Below are 16,110 nucleotides of genomic sequence, written 5' to 3' on the forward strand. Positions count from 1 at the left end.
GTGTGTTTTTTGTTTTATAAATATATATATATATATATATATATATATATATATATATATATATATACATATATATATATTTTTTTATTATTATCAATGTTGGAAACAGTTGTGCCACTTAATATTTATGTGGAAACAGTGATCATTTTCTCAGGATTGTTTAATAAACATGAAGAACAAATTGTATTTTTATAATAGAAATGTACTGTAACACTTTAAAAAAAAAATATTGTCACATTAGATCAATTTGTGGAATATTAGTATTTCTTTCTTTCTTTCACTCAAAAATTCTTATAAAAAAAAAAAATATATATATAGTATATTTTTTTTAAGACATTTCTTTTGTTTAACAAAATAATTTTTGATTAAAAATACAGTAAAATTGTGGCATTGTGAAATATATCTGTTAAAATAACTATAAAGTCTATAACTGTCTATATATATACAAATAACTGTTTTGTATTTTTATACATTTAAAAATAATTCTAATCATTCTAATATGCGGATTTGCTGCTTAATAAATGCAACTGCTGTGACATTGAAGAAGTTGAACAAACACTTAAAAAAAGAAAAAGAGTACTGTTGCCATTATTGCTGCTAGTTACAATGTACAATATCTCACTTGTCATTAATAGGATTATTATATTCACTATTACTAAGAGCACATTACATATGCTTTGACTCTGCATGTGGAGTCAACTTGGTTAAAGAAAGAAACTTTTCATTTTGCCTGAAAATTAATATTTCTTGTTCATGTTTCTCATATTAATATATCCTTCCATCTATCTATCTATCTATCCATACATACATACATACACACACACACACACACACACACACACACACACACACACACACATACTATATACTACATATATATTATATATGCATTCATATATACACATACATTCTGTATTCAAATAAATCATTCTGTTATGCCCTGTTACACCAGTGAAGCAACCCTGCTGCTTCCTTTAAGAAGCTAAGAACCAAAACAAGGTGCTGACCCAGATCCCAGATATTACCCAATCTTCAAATACCATCCGACAAGCAGGGGAACAGTGTGTTAGCACACACCTCAGACCCTAGCTACACTTGTGCTGGCGTGGCCACTGTATGCTGTATGCCATAAAAGTAATAGAAAGAAAGAGATATAACAGGTACTTACGCCAAACATTTGCCTGAGGTCTGGATCTCTGAACCTGAAGGGGATGTTGGAGACGTGGAGCCTCTTGGGCTGTGTTTTGTTTTCTGTGTTTTCAGATGACTGTGTTTGCTGTTGGCTGTCTGTCTGTGCTGAATCGTCTGTCTGCTGTGGGAAAAAAGGAAAAGAAATCAGGGAATATCAGTAAGTCTGGCAAATTTTGATGCGCCAACTATAAAGAAACAGTTGCAGAAAAGCAGCTGTCTTTGTACACAGGTGTTGACCGCACCACTGATATGTTTTTCGACTTGGTCCATCGTGGCACTGCAGTCAGGAGGTATAGTCTGGCGTGCCTGCACCTCCAGGCGTTCCCGGGGTGCCAGACGCAAAGCCTTGTTTTAACAATATAACTGGTGAAAACTTATACCACCTGTTTCTGCCTCCCTTTCTCAGGCAGATATGAAAACCATATGTAGAGAGCACACACACACACACACACACACACACACACGCACGTTTGAGGCGTAGTTTGTAATGCAGTGTGTGCTGGGGTCGGGGCCGTGGGTGAAATATGGCATGGCTGCTTCACTATATCTTGCTTTCTCTCACTCTCTCTGGCCACGCATGACTGCTGGCTGCTCCTTTCGACTGTGTGCCTCTCAGTCTGGACTGCTGCCTGGGAGAGAAAGCGGCCTAGCCCTGAGTGTGTGTGTGTTTCTCTGTCTCACTGTATTTGTATGACTTAGCTAGAGAGAGTATTTCAGCGAGAGACTTTGCTTTCTATTTTTCTCCCATGTGTACGTTTGTGTGTCAGTGGGCGACTTCCAAATGGCATTTTTGTGCCCCTAAAGGGACAGTTCAACCAAAAATTACAATTCTGCTACCGTTTACTCGCTCTCATGTTGTTCCAAATCATACTTTCAAATGAATCATTTTTTTAATAATGAAGCTTTTAATGAAGCATCCTTACAAAGAGTTTTAAAGAATTCTCTTATGCTCAACAAGACTTAATCTGTTTGAAAAAAAAAGAATAGTAAAAACTGTACTATTATGAAATATTATTAAACTTTAAAATATCTGTTTTCTATTTTAATATGTTTTAAAATGTAATTAATTCCTGTGATGCAAAGCTGAATTTTTATCATTACTAGCATCATTACTCCAGTCTTCAGTGTCTTCAGTGTCAGTGATCCTTCAGAAATCATTCTAATAAACATTTTTCTTATTATCAATGCTGAAAACAGAAAATGTGACATTGCTTAAAGGATTCTTTAATTAAATTATACACAATTTTTTTTATTTATTTTTAACAAAGTCTTTACTTTTAATCAATTTAATGTGCCCTTTCCCAAAAGTTAATTTCCCAAACTTTTGAATGGCAGTGTACATTTGAAGTCTTTTAAAGTCTTACTTTATGTGTGATGAACAGATAAAAATGTAAGCCGTTATTCACTAATAATATTATTAAAATTACATTATAATTTACTGTATAATAAGTAGAATATAATATTCTATATAATACTCTAATATTCTCCTTCAGTGAGATGTTAACCAGATGTGAATCAGTGAGTTGAACTTGAGAATTAATCATTTAAGAATTCATAAATGAATCCTTCAGGTCAATTTTGAGAACTGAATCAATTTATTCATTAAAAAGATCCAGTTCAAAAGAATGATTCATTCACAATGAATGATTCTGCTCTCATGAATGTGCATTCTCACTACACCAAACTTGACTTCAAGTGTTCTGCCCTTTGGAGTGAGGCCATAGTGGTGCTCACTTGAATGTAATTCACCCATTATGTGTGTTGTATGTATGTGAATATATGTGCATTTATTTTCCTTTGTGGCGCTTGAGAAAGGGGAGCGGAGGCTCTGCGTCGAGCCTGCAGTTATGCCCAGAGATATTTTTTCAACTTTCTGCTTGCTGCAGCTGTCCTGTCATGCTTCAAGCGCTCTGAAAATCATATTGTCTGGAACAAAAGAATGACTGAGTCCCAATGTAACAACTGTCTCTCTGACATTACAGATGCTCAGGACTGTTAAAGCAAGCTTCACTGGAATTACTGGCAACGGAACGGACCGTGCGTCTGTGCGCGTTTGGCACTGTTATTTAAATCAGGCAGTGCTCAGGGCGACTCCGACAAAAGCGACAACAGAAAGAGTGAAAAAAGCAAAGCTCAAATGAAGAATAAAGAACGGCTCACTGGGACCGTAAATATGAATATCGTGTCATCATAATGTTTGTACAAGCGGCATGATATACTCACCCGACTGAAACGCAAAGGTGGGGGGAAAAACATAAGAGAGAGCTCTTGAAAAATACTAGTCTTTCAATACATGAAAGGCTGCAGAAGTGGAAGGGAAAAAAAATCTGTCTTGTGTTATTACAAGTCATAAACAAAAGAACACCCACTCCTCAAGGCAGAGAACAAAGAAAAACGGAAGATAAAACGCTAAAGCAGTGTAGTAAACCATCCAATGTAAAACTGACAAGATGTGCGCCGTCTTTATTGCTTTAACAAAATTGCACTTTTCCTATTGCGAGAGGCTGGGTTTAATGGCGTTGTGAGGCAAGCGGGCCTCTGCGGAAGAGACAACTGGGGTGTTATAATTGGGAATATGCTTTTTCATTTACTGCTCTTTCAATAAATTTATAGGAAGGAATGCAGCGGGTCTTTAGGTTGAGGCACAGCATGGTCGGCGGCCATATGTGCCATTTTAAAGATCTCATTTCATGCTCTGTGCATACGGCTGCCTTAATGGCTCAATTAATTGATTCCGAAATCAATTAATCGATTGATGCCGTGGGGAGCTGGAGGCCACGGTGACTGATCTCGGGGTGATGGGATGAGACGGGGGAAAAGGAATAAATCTATAGGACTAAAATAGAGGCCGGCGGCAGAAGCGAAATGCATTTTGAATTGCATTCACAGCGAGTGCTGAAATATCCAAGCATCAAAATCCTGCTTTTATAATTCAAACAATATAATACTTCCAATTGTGATCGATTCCAGCGGTCTAAAAAAAAGGGAGCCCGAGATTGTCTTGCTCCCTGTGGGAAGGAAATGTGAGGGAAAGATGGAGCGATAAGGACAGGGATGTGAGGGAGGACAACGGATCAGCTCAGAAGACCTACTCAATTACTGATTGGGGACTCACAGAGTTGTGAGTGTTTACCATTCATTGATCTCACACAGAGTGCTAAACGGCAAACAGTGACAGGGCTGACGGTGTGTGCTCTGAGCACACACACACACACACAAAAACACACAGCCGCTGGAGTGTAAGAGCCCACACGGACACACATATAGCAGTGCTGGACAGAAAAAGATAACATAACAAAGCACAGGGAGGACTTGGAGCGTCAAGTGCCAGTAAAATATTTTCCTTTTCAAGGAATTTTTCCAGTGCGGGGAGTGTGGAATAATAGCATCAGCCGTCATTGATCCAGGAGGGAGTTTTTGTTTAACTATGTTATGTGAAAAGAGCATTAGGATTTCCTTTTCAAGGAATTTTTCCAGTGCGGGGAGTGTGGAATAATTGCATCAGCCGTCATTGATCCAGGAGGGAGTTTTTGTTTAACTATGTTATGTGAAAAGAGCATTAGGAAAGGTTCACACACACACACACGTATAAATAAATAAATAAATAAATCCCTGTATAGTTTTATGCAATGTATATTTAGTAGGCTAATGCAATTTTCTTCATGCCCATCATGCTCCTTTCAAACACATAATTAAACAAAAACTCCCCCATGAATCAATGACGGCTGATGCAATTATTCCACATTCCCCGCACTGGAAATTTTCCTCAAAAGGCATATATATATATATATAGGGAAATATACACCAGTCAAAAGTTTTTGAACAGTAAGATTTTTAACGTTTATAAACAATTCTCTTCTGCTCACCAAGCCTGCATTTATTTGATCCAAAATACAGTAAAAGCGGCAATATTGTGAAATATTTTGCTACTTAAAAGAACTGCTTTCAATTTGAATATATTTTAAAATGTAATTTATTCCTGTGATGCAATGCTGAATTTTCAGCATCATTACTCCAGTCTTCAGTGTCACATGATCCTTCAGAAATCATTCTAATATATCGATTTGCTGTTCAAGAATTTTATTATTATTATTATAATACCAATATTTAAAACAGTTGAGTACACTTTTTTCTGGATTCTTTGATGAATAGAAAGATCCAAAGATCAGCATTTATCTGAAATAAAAAGCTTTTGTAACATTATTCACTATACCATTCAATAGCTTGGAGTCACTAATTTATAAAAAAAAAAGGGGGGGGGGGGGGTTATAGAAATTAATACTTTTATTTAGCAAGGATGCTTTAAACTGATCAAAAGTGATGATAAAGACATTTATAGTGTTACAGAAGATTTCTATTTCAGATAAATGCTGTTCTTTTGAACTTTCTATTCATCAAAGAAACCTGAAAAAATCTACTCAGCTGTTTTCAACATAATAATAATAATAATAATAAATGTTTTTAAACAGCAAATCAGAATATTAGAATGATCTCTGAAGGATCATGTGACTGGAGTAATGATGCTAATAATTCAGCTTTGAAATCACAGGAATAAATTACATAAAAAAACATATTCAAATAGTAAACATTTTAAAAATTTACTGTTTTTGCTGATCAAATAAATGCAGGCTTGGTGATCAGAAGAGACTTATTTAAAAACATAAAAAATCTTACTGTTTAAAACCTTTTGGGGTAGTGTATATACACACATTTTTCCCTATACATTTTATGCCCTCATAAGGCTGCGGTTCTCTCGGTTGGTTGTGCATGTTTTTCTTCCACACTTTTTCCTTCCACTCAACTTTCTGTTAACATGCTTGGATACAGCACTCTGTGAACAGCCAGCTTCTTTGGCAATGAATGTTTGTGGCTTACCCTCCTTGTGAAGGGTGTCAATGATTGTCTTCTGGACAACTGTAAGATCAGCAGTCTTCCCCATGATTGTGTAGCGTAGTGAACCAAACTGAGAGACCATTTTGAAGGCTCAGGAAACCTTTGCAGGTGTTTTGAGTTGATTAGCCGATTGGCATGTCACCATATTCTAATTTGTTGAGATAGTGAATTGGTGGGTTTTTGTTAAATGTGAGCCAAAATCATCACAATTAAAAGACCAAAGACCAAAGACTTCAGTCTGTGTGCATTGAATTTATTTAATACACGAGTTTCACAATTTGAGTTGAATTACTGAAATAAATGAACTTTTCCACGACATTCTAATTTATTGAGATGCACCTGTATACATTGGACTATGGCCAGCTACATAGTTAACCTAGCTAAAAGGAGAAGAACATTTTTCATTCCTTTCTTGGATCAATTCTGGGATGTGTGCCAGGTAAAAATACAGCCTCTGTGTGTGTGTGTGTGTGTAAATGTGTGTATAGCATGCATATGGCTGACAGTTTACATAGCGTGCCATCTGTGCAGCATTCTTCTCACTGGCAGAGGACTCCAATATGGCGGGAAAAACAATAACAAACACAAAAAAGGCTTCCAGTTAATCTTTTTTGGTATCAAAAGATTCATTAATAGTCGTTCATTATAACAAACGCATATTTTGCTGCACTGTTGACTTTACATGAGCAGGAAAGCAAAAACCAAGCATTTGTGGAAGATAAACAAACCGAAGCCACAGCGGTCAGTGCTTCAGGGTGTTGCACGCTCATTTGTGAAGATGTTCGCACGCACAAACAACTGTACAATAGTGCAGAGGTACAACGCTGAGGGTTTCCTGAATCACGGAGACAGCGTACATCAACGATGAAGCTTTTTTCAGCAGAGCTACATTACTGGGATGAAACGCAGTAGCAGTCCAAGTCAAACTCCACCATCACTTGTGAGTCTACAACCATCTGTCGACCCCCAAAAGCTGCACCATAAGGGGGCCATTCTACAAGATGTCTGCCCTCTTGCGGGTATGGCCCATTCCACACATGTCCTCCCTCAAGGAAAGGCAGCTCTCACTCTGGCTGGATGAGGATGGGGCCATTTCTCTCAGGAACACATGGGGGAAGAGACAGGAGTCAGCCGACACACTGAGCTGACATCTACACAGATTAATCAAACAGCGTCCTTTTCAGAAAACATTTGGATGAGAAAATATGTTTTAAATATGAGATCAAATAAATCACTCATCTTTCTGAAGCGACACTATATCCAACAGAGGAAGCAGTACCTGCGTCACTTTGATGGGCTGATTATAGTCAATGAGATAATGCCTGGCTATCATGTTCACACACTGCCTGCAAACCGGCTTGAAATGGGTCAAACTGGCGGCAATGGATGGGCTAATTACAGAGTGAACAATTCACCCACTCGGACGTCACCACTTTCTGTATTGTCCGAAACTAAATGAACTTGAAATGATCTGTGAGTGGGCCGGTTTTAACAACCACTCAGGATGGTTAAATTAAAGGTCCACCCCTGCGTCTGTGACCATCATTACACCCGTGGTGTTTACTGAGAATGTGATGACTAATGTCCTGAAAAGAAGGTGACAATTAATAATAACAGCCATAACGAAACTGCTGGCAGCAGAAAATTATTACATTTTTTTCCCCTGCTGTATTACTGTAGTTATTTTTTAAGCAGTTAAAAAATAATCACTAACGTAGATATAGATGTGACTTGGTTACTGAAAAGTATGTTAAAGGGTTCATAGGATGCCCATTTTCCACAAGATGATATGATTCTTTCGGGTCTTAATGAAAAGTCTGTAACATGGTTTGGTTAAAATTTCTCAATGGTAGTGTAAAAAACACCTTTTTTACCCTGTCAAAAACAGCTCTTTTCAGAGCAAGCCTGTTTTGTATCGACCCCCAAAAGCTGCACCATAAGGGGGCCATTCTACAAGATGTCTGCCCTCTTGCGGGTATGGCCCATTCCACACATGTCCTCCCTCAAGGAAAGGCAGCTCTCACTCTGGCTGGATGAGGATGGGGCCATTTCTCTCAGGAACACATGGGGGAAGAGACAGGAGTCAGCCGACACACTGAGCTGACATCTACACAGATTAATCAAACAGCGTCCTTTTCAGAAAACATTTGGATGAGAAAATATGTTTTAAATATGAGATCAAATAAATCACTCATCTTTCTGAAGCGACACTATATCCAACAGAGGAAGCAGTACCTGCGTCACTTTGATGGGCTGATTATAGTCAATGAGATAATGCCTGGCTATCATGTTCACACACTGCCTGCAAACCGGCTTGAAATGGGTCAAACTGGCGGCAATGGATGGGCTAATTACAGAGTGAACAATTCACCCACTCGGACGTCACCACTTTCTGTATTGTCCGAAACTAAATGAACTTGAAATTATCTGTGAGTGGGCCGGTTTTAACAACCACTCAGGATGGTTAAATTAAAGGTCCACCCCTGCGTCTGTGACCATCATTACACCCGTGGTGTTTACTGAGAATGTGATGACTAATGTCCTGAAAAGAAGGTGACAATTAATAATAACAGCCATAACGAAACTGCTGGCAGCAGAAAATTATTACATTTTTTTCCCCTGCTGTATTACTGTAGTTATTTTTTAAGCAGTTAAAAAATAATCACTAACGTAGATATAGATGTGACTTGGTTACTGAAAAGTATGTTAAAGGGTTCATAGGATGCCCATTTTCCACAAGATGATATGATTCTTTCGGGTCTTAATGAAAAGTCTGTAACATGGTTTGGTTAAAATTTCTCAATGGTAGTGTAAAAAACACCTTTTTTACCCTGTCAAAAACAGCTCTTTTCAGAGCAAGCCTGTTTTGTAGCATTTTCTTTTAAATGTTAATGAGCTCTGGTGACCCCGCCCCTCTCTTCCGAGCTGCTCTCAGAGAGACTGTTTACTTTAGTAATTCATCGTGAAACTTGCTAATTAGCACATTATTAGGAAAGGCGATTTGCAAAGATTCATTACAAAACATTATTCTCACTTCTTCCGTCTTCAGCGGCTCAGATGTCGGGAGTAAAAGACGACTGCTATGTTCATTATTACATCCAACAACAGAACACCTCAATCGCTTAGGAGTCATTCTTGTCTACATCTGCTCCGGCGGTGAAACAATGGAGGACTGACGACAGCTCACTCAGGGCGGGTCTAAGGTAAGACGCCAGTCCAGTCTGTGCTGAAACGCTACTGTCAATCAAACTATAGTGGGAGGGGCCTGTCTGTGTGACATCACACAGAAAGGCATCTGAATACGGGTCGATTTTGGGAAGGGGAAAATAATAAAACATTTAACCAGATTTAAAAAAAAAACACTGGGGGGGTTTTTATCATTGTAGGGTGGTTGTGTACACACACTCCCAACACGCATTTCAGTTCAAACAACTTGTAAAAGTGCATGTAGCATCCTATGACCCCTTTAAGATAAATGTACTGACACAATAAACATTTTGTTTCACTTTATTCATTAGCTACTTCAATAGGTATGATGAACTAACAAGGAACATTTCTTTCCAGCATTAATCTATTTAGGATAATGTTAATTTATAAATAAAACATTGTTCATTGTTAATTCTAAAGAAATGTGAATTTATATAACTTCAAATATTCAAAATGTTTCAGTATACACTACTGTTTAAAGTTTGGGGTCTGCAAGACTTTTTAATGTTTTTAAAAAGGCCTTTATCTGAAATATTACTATATTCTAAAATAACTGTTTTCAATGTGAATATATTAATTTTAGTATGTCATTTATTTGTGTGATGGAAATACAGAATTTTCGTCCGTCTTCAGTGTCACACGATCATGTGAATATGCTAATTTGGTGCACAAGAAATGTTCCTATTATTACCAAATATTGAAAAGCTTGTGCTGCTTAATATAAAAATATTAATAATAAAAATGTAATAAATAAATGAAAAATAAAACTGCTACTGACTCCAAACTTTTTTTTTCTTTCTTTTTCTTTATTAAGCTGGACGAAACATAGATTAACAGCAACAACTTGACGTTATGACTTATACAAAAAAAAAAAAGAAAAGAAAAAGAAAAAATATATAACAAACTCATAGGCTATAAATGTATGGATGTGATCATTTAAACAGGTACAGAGGTAAGTTAAATCCATAGTTTCATGAATTGTAATAGTATTATTATTATTAATAATTAAATTTCCTTGTGTTATTGTGGCAAAAGATGAGATTATAGATGTAACTGCCCTATGTATTAAAAAGTTGTATTAAATAGCTGACTCCAAACTTTTGAACTGTGTATATGTATTTGTATTAGTGTAATGAACATTTCTAATGTGAACTAATGTGAACAAATACAAACTTATTGTAAAGTGCTACTTAAATACTATATTATAGGTTGCTTGTGGAAAGTAAATGCCCTTCAGAATGCCCTTCATATGTTCCATATGCATTTCAGAAATCCACCACAAGCTCTCACACACACTGGCCACTGAGAATATGGCGGGAATCCACGGCACTCTAAAAAAATCTATTATGGTATAAAAACGTCCCTCTGGGGACTGATTGGTTATTAGCTACTCCAACAAACTAAAGAAAAGATGGCAACAGGGGAAGTATCACAGTCTAGGCCTCTTTTGTTTGCAGATGAAGGATCAGTTGTGAGGAATGACTTGGATCTAAAAACAGCTCTAGCCAGATGAGGTCATAGCTTTGGATGTCTGTAAAGTTTGGCTTTCTCTCCATAACACTAGGCTCGGGAAGTGAAGGAAAGAGATAGAGATAGAGAGAGCGGGAGACAGAGGGAGAAGGAGAGAGGCAGGGGGGAAAATAATGGCTTTTCCAGAAGTGGTTTTGCTCCTTTCTGCTCTGGCACTAAAAAAGAAATTTGAACACTAAGGTAGGATAGGCAATGAAAATCTGGCCGCTGGTCGCAAGAAAGCTCACATTTTCCTTCGAATCAGTGAAACGGTTTAAACATTCTGTCTGTTGAACAAATAGTCTAATTATGGAATACATCAGGAGTTTATCCTAAAAATTTGTAAATTTTTGCACTTTCTAATGAATGGTTCCCTCTCAATTAAATTTATTTGACTATTTTCTCAACCCCATGTCGTTCCAAACCTGAATTCTATTTTTTTTCCCAATGCAGCACAAAAGAAGAACCATTGCACAGCTTGTGCCGTATGACAAAGTGACCACTTTTGTTAAGCTCTAAAAGCACAAAGGCTCCGTCAAACTATCATAAATGTAGTTCACATGTGGGGATGAAAAAGTCTCACATAAAATTAGGTGAAATAAAAGCAAATGTTTGCTAATTTATTTTATATTGCACAATTCAAAGTCATGACAATCATGAAAATGGGCCATATTGCCCCTCTACCATGGGGTAAGAAACCCCCCAGGCTCATCCCAGCTGTCATCTGATTGTTACAGAATATATATAAAAAAATATATATTATTTTTATGTTTTTATGCTTTTAATGTAAAATATTAAATTACATATCCTGTGAAAATTAATTTTTTTATTTCAACTCACAGAATCACAGTCAAAAAATACATCTGAACACTATATAATTCTATGAATTAAAGACGGGCCTATAATTTATTTATTTATTTTTTTTTTAAAATAAAGACATTGTCATAATTTCAATAAACTAACAATTCACAATGAATGATTCCATTCAGCTGACCTATAGGTTATGATGAGTAGTGAAATTTGAAATCCATTATTATAAAAACTCATAAATTACAATATTTATCAAAAAAGAGACACACACACACCAGTATAACTACATCCCTCTTGCGGCATCTTACCCTAAGAGTCTAACTCAATTCTAAATGGATCACCGAGTCCACAAATCCCCAATTTAACAAACAGACAATTTTCTGAAGCCAAATAATAACTTTGGTGGGGGAACAGACCAAAATGTAAGTCATTATTCACTGCTAATTTACAGCTCATGACACGAAGGTGAGAAAATAATAACATTAGATTTTTGGGAGAACTATTTCTTTAATAAACCAAACTCTCCAGCAACTTTCTGTTACCATGCATCCATCTTACCATTTTGGGACAGAAAACGCTCTTAAAATTATATTAAAAACTAGGAGGGAAAACCTCACCAAACTAAATTCACAGAGAGCACTTTGTACTCAGAGTTGGTGAAATAACACAAAGATGGTCAATTATTCATGGAAATCCCTGAAGCATATGAAATATTAAGGCAGGCTACAGCACTGATGTCCTTGGAGGGCAGATCACGGAGGGCACCTCAATCCACAGCACAATCCACAAAACCTGAACCGTGACGAGCAACGCCATCAAGAAGAGTCCGAGATATAGAGAGAGAGAGAGATGGGAGCTTACTGTGGCTGTGCCGGAGACCGCCTGTATGCTGTTGTCTGGTCCGCTGGGCTCACTGTGCGTCTGGGCAGGGGGGTACATGTTCAGCGTGTGCTCTGCCACGGGGGTCTGGCCCGAGTAGTCTGGAGTCGGGTGAGGGTGGGACGGCGTGTACTCAGCAGGAATGCCGTTCTGAGGGGGAGCGAACTGGGCCGATGGGTAAGGCTGGGCCATGGTTTCTGGGGGTGCTGGGGCGTCTTGATTACCCTGAAAAACAGAGAAACACAGCAAAATGTTAGTGCCAAATTAGAATAATTCACTAAATGACCAAAAGTATGTGGACACCTGAACAGCCCATCCATATCTGCAATTCATTTCAAAACACTGGACATTTGGTGCCCTTTTAGCTGCTACAGTAGCTATTTTTGCCAACTTTATTGTTTATAAATATGCTTCATGTGAGTTGTGGGGATTTTGATTCATCTTAGCTTTTTTAACCCACCAAAATGATTCTTTCAGGTACGTTCACTGACCCTTCATGCAGGTTACATAGTTAAACCAGGAGATTGTGACAGTTTACAGTAACAGGTATTTTTTATGCCACAGATATGCACAAGTAAATCATTGAATCATTTGACTCATATCGATTTAATCGATTCATAAAAAAGGCAAGTCTTAAAATCCTTCATTAAAAAAAGAGACTCAAAAAGAGCATTTAGACATCCTAAAAATGACAACAAAGCAGATTCAACATTTTTTCCCTCTTTCATTCATAATTTGTTCACTTAAAAGATTTGTACTAAAACACTGATTCTAAAACATCTTTGCAGAAACTACAGAAACATGTTAATCTCGCTTACAACATTTAAAATATTAACAGAGATATTTACTAGTGCTGTCAAATGATTAATCACAAATGAATCGCATCCAAAATACCTTTTTGTTTACATAATATACTGTATGTGTGTGTACTGTGTATATTTATTATGTATATATAAATACACACACATACAGTATATATTTAGAAAATATTTACATCTATATATTTATATTCACATAATTTATATTATATATAAATGTATTTAATATATGAACATAACATATTTTTCTTAAATGCATGTGTGTGTATTTATATATACAAAATAAAGATACACAGCACACACACACACATATTTTGTAAACAAAAACTTTTATTTTGGATGCGATTAATCACAATTAATAGTTTGACAGCACTAATATTTACATATACTAAAAACATGAATAACATAGTATCTTTGTTTAATGTTATTTTTGGTAATAAAAAGACACCATACAATTAGAACTTGAAATCACACTGTGCACAGATGAATTTAAGACATTTACAGTTTAGCCATATGGGCTTTAGACTCAATAATCCGTCATAATTTTAAATATGCTTCTGAAAATATCACTTTAAATATTCACTTTTGTGTTTTTTTTTTACTATTATTCAGTAAAATTCATTGTCGTTTTGAAGTTATTTTTCGGCTTCATCCCTATTTCACCCTGAGACTGCATCATGGGATTTGCTCTCATTAAGACACAAGAGGTCAGACATGCTTGTATGCATGGCTTTATGCATCAAACATGCTCATTATAAGGGGGTTTCCACATACTTTTGGTCTTTATATGACCACATATGCACACGCTACATCTCGCATCAGTCGTGCCCTCTGTTTGTAAACCATTAGCTAAGCACACGCTCGGCTTCAGACACAAGTTCACTCGTACAGCTGGGCCAATTAAATTAGAGTGTTAGCATGCACCGGACCGACAACAAATGAACAAGCACACCCACAGACAAATGCGTTCTGTACACAACACACTATCAGACCTTTATCTCAGGAAGAGCTTTCTTATTTGATCAGGACCAATTCATCCACCTCCCAGCACCCAGATTATCCACTTACGCGTGGAGACATCTCTCTACCCTGCGCACCAAATCAACGCTAAACCGCCACTTTGCATGCTGCGCCCAAGAGACCAAAAAGCCGGCTGAATTAGCGCTTGCTATCAATAAACAATGACAGATTAGAAGAGTGAAAACACACAACAGGCTTGGGTCATGTGATGCACGGAAACACAGATAATGAGGAATGTTTCATGAAAAATACATTCATCTAAACAGCTGTGTGGATTTGATGGGGATACTATTTGTTAAAACTTCAGGTGATGATAGCTTTATTTGTCTGGGTTTTGTATAACCAGATGGTGTGTTTTTATTCTGTACAGCACACTGGAAAATTCAATTTTTCAGAGGTCAGTGTTATTTTGGTATTATTTATATACTATTATAGAATTTATTCATATTTTGAATTAGCTTTTCTGTGTTTATTTTAATTTTAGTTTGTTTTAATAAGGTGAGTATGTGTATCTTTTTAAATTTTTATTAGTTTCAGTTTTTTTATTTCTACTTAACTTTATATTTTACAAATTTTTTTTGTCATTTTTGCACTTTTCAGTAACCAGTTAATTTATGGTTTTTAAGTTTGTCACTTAATATTAACAATTTATTTTATTTCAGCTTTAATTCAATTAATGGAAAAAAATAGCTTTAGTTAACAGTAACAACACTGTCAGAGGTTTCAAGCAATAACCAATATTTGAGATACGAGTATAGAAGATTTGAACCCTAACCCTAACCCTAGACGATTTAATAAGAAGTGTTTGCATTCATATCTCGACTTGAAGGAATTCATCTTCAAAAAAAGACTTGGCTAGATTCAGGTGTGCTCACATTTTTCAAGGTACCAAAATTCTGTCCTCATTTACCCACCATTATATCATTCCAAACCTGTATGATTGTCTTCATACAATAAAAGTCAGTATAGTTCAAACCAACATTAGACCTCACTGACTTTATTTTATAGACAAAAAGTGTTTTTTTTCTTCCCCTAAATACCTTCTGTTCTGCAGTAGAAAGAAAGGCTTACAGGAATGTGAGTAAATTATGACATAATTTTCATATTTGGGTGAATTATTCCTTTAAGATGTGCTTTCCATTTAATCCTACCATAGTCTAGAAGAAACAACTGAGATATTAGAGACAACTAATTTGTGATTTTCCCTACTTACAGGAGGAAACACTTCGTGACACACTTCATACACGCACACACATCTCTTTCTCCAAGCCAAAGCAGGAGTTATGTAGGCAGAGAGATCCCATCACCCACAGGCCTGTCGAGAACACACTCTGACACGGGACAACTGCACATGCTAAAACAAAGCGAAACACACTCTCCCACCACTTTCTCTCCTCTGACCATAATGCCACACTACACAGAAACACCCCCTACGTGTAAAGCGTAGGATAAAAGGAGAGAAAGTCCAGAGCTCAATCTGTAATTTAAAGGAATATTCCAGTCTAAAATTTAAATCTGTCATCATTTACTCATCCTCATACTGTTCTAAAATCGTAAGACTTTCTACACATTAAAAAAGGATACAATAGTTTTGTATGAGGAAAGGACTAAAACAGTTCTTTTGAGTCAAATTGTTTCAATGAATCAGTTTTGCAAAACTGGACTAAATAATTTGTTCACAAATCAGACTGAATGAACTTCACATCTATTTCAATGATCTGGTTGTAATGGTTAAAAGTCCACTGGACTGGAAGACAATACATTTTTGGTCTGTTCCCCACAC

General features: G+C 36.5%; 1 protein-coding gene across 7 annotated transcripts in view; it reads right to left on the reverse strand.

The window, feature by feature from the left end:
* Positions 1–16,110, reverse strand: part of LOC107568067 (RNA binding protein fox-1 homolog 1-like) — a 280,788-nt gene that overhangs the window by 36,464 nt on the left and 228,214 nt on the right. For all 7 annotated transcript variants that reach the window (XM_016253945.1, XM_016253914.1, XM_016253925.1 and 4 more), the window contains 2 exons: positions 12,472–12,714; positions 1,169–1,312 (listed from right to left, as the gene is read on the reverse strand). In XM_016253945.1, coding sequence (XP_016109431.1) covers positions 1,169–1,312; positions 12,472–12,714 — 387 coding nt within the window. The remainder of the gene's footprint in view (positions 1–1,168; positions 1,313–12,471; positions 12,715–16,110) is intronic.

This window comes from Sinocyclocheilus grahami, unplaced genomic scaffold, assembly GCF_001515645.1.
Source record: "Sinocyclocheilus grahami isolate Dianchi unplaced genomic scaffold, SAMN03320097.WGS_v1.1 scaffold27.1, whole genome shotgun sequence".
Taxonomy (NCBI): Eukaryota; Metazoa; Chordata; class Actinopteri; order Cypriniformes; family Cyprinidae; genus Sinocyclocheilus; species Sinocyclocheilus grahami.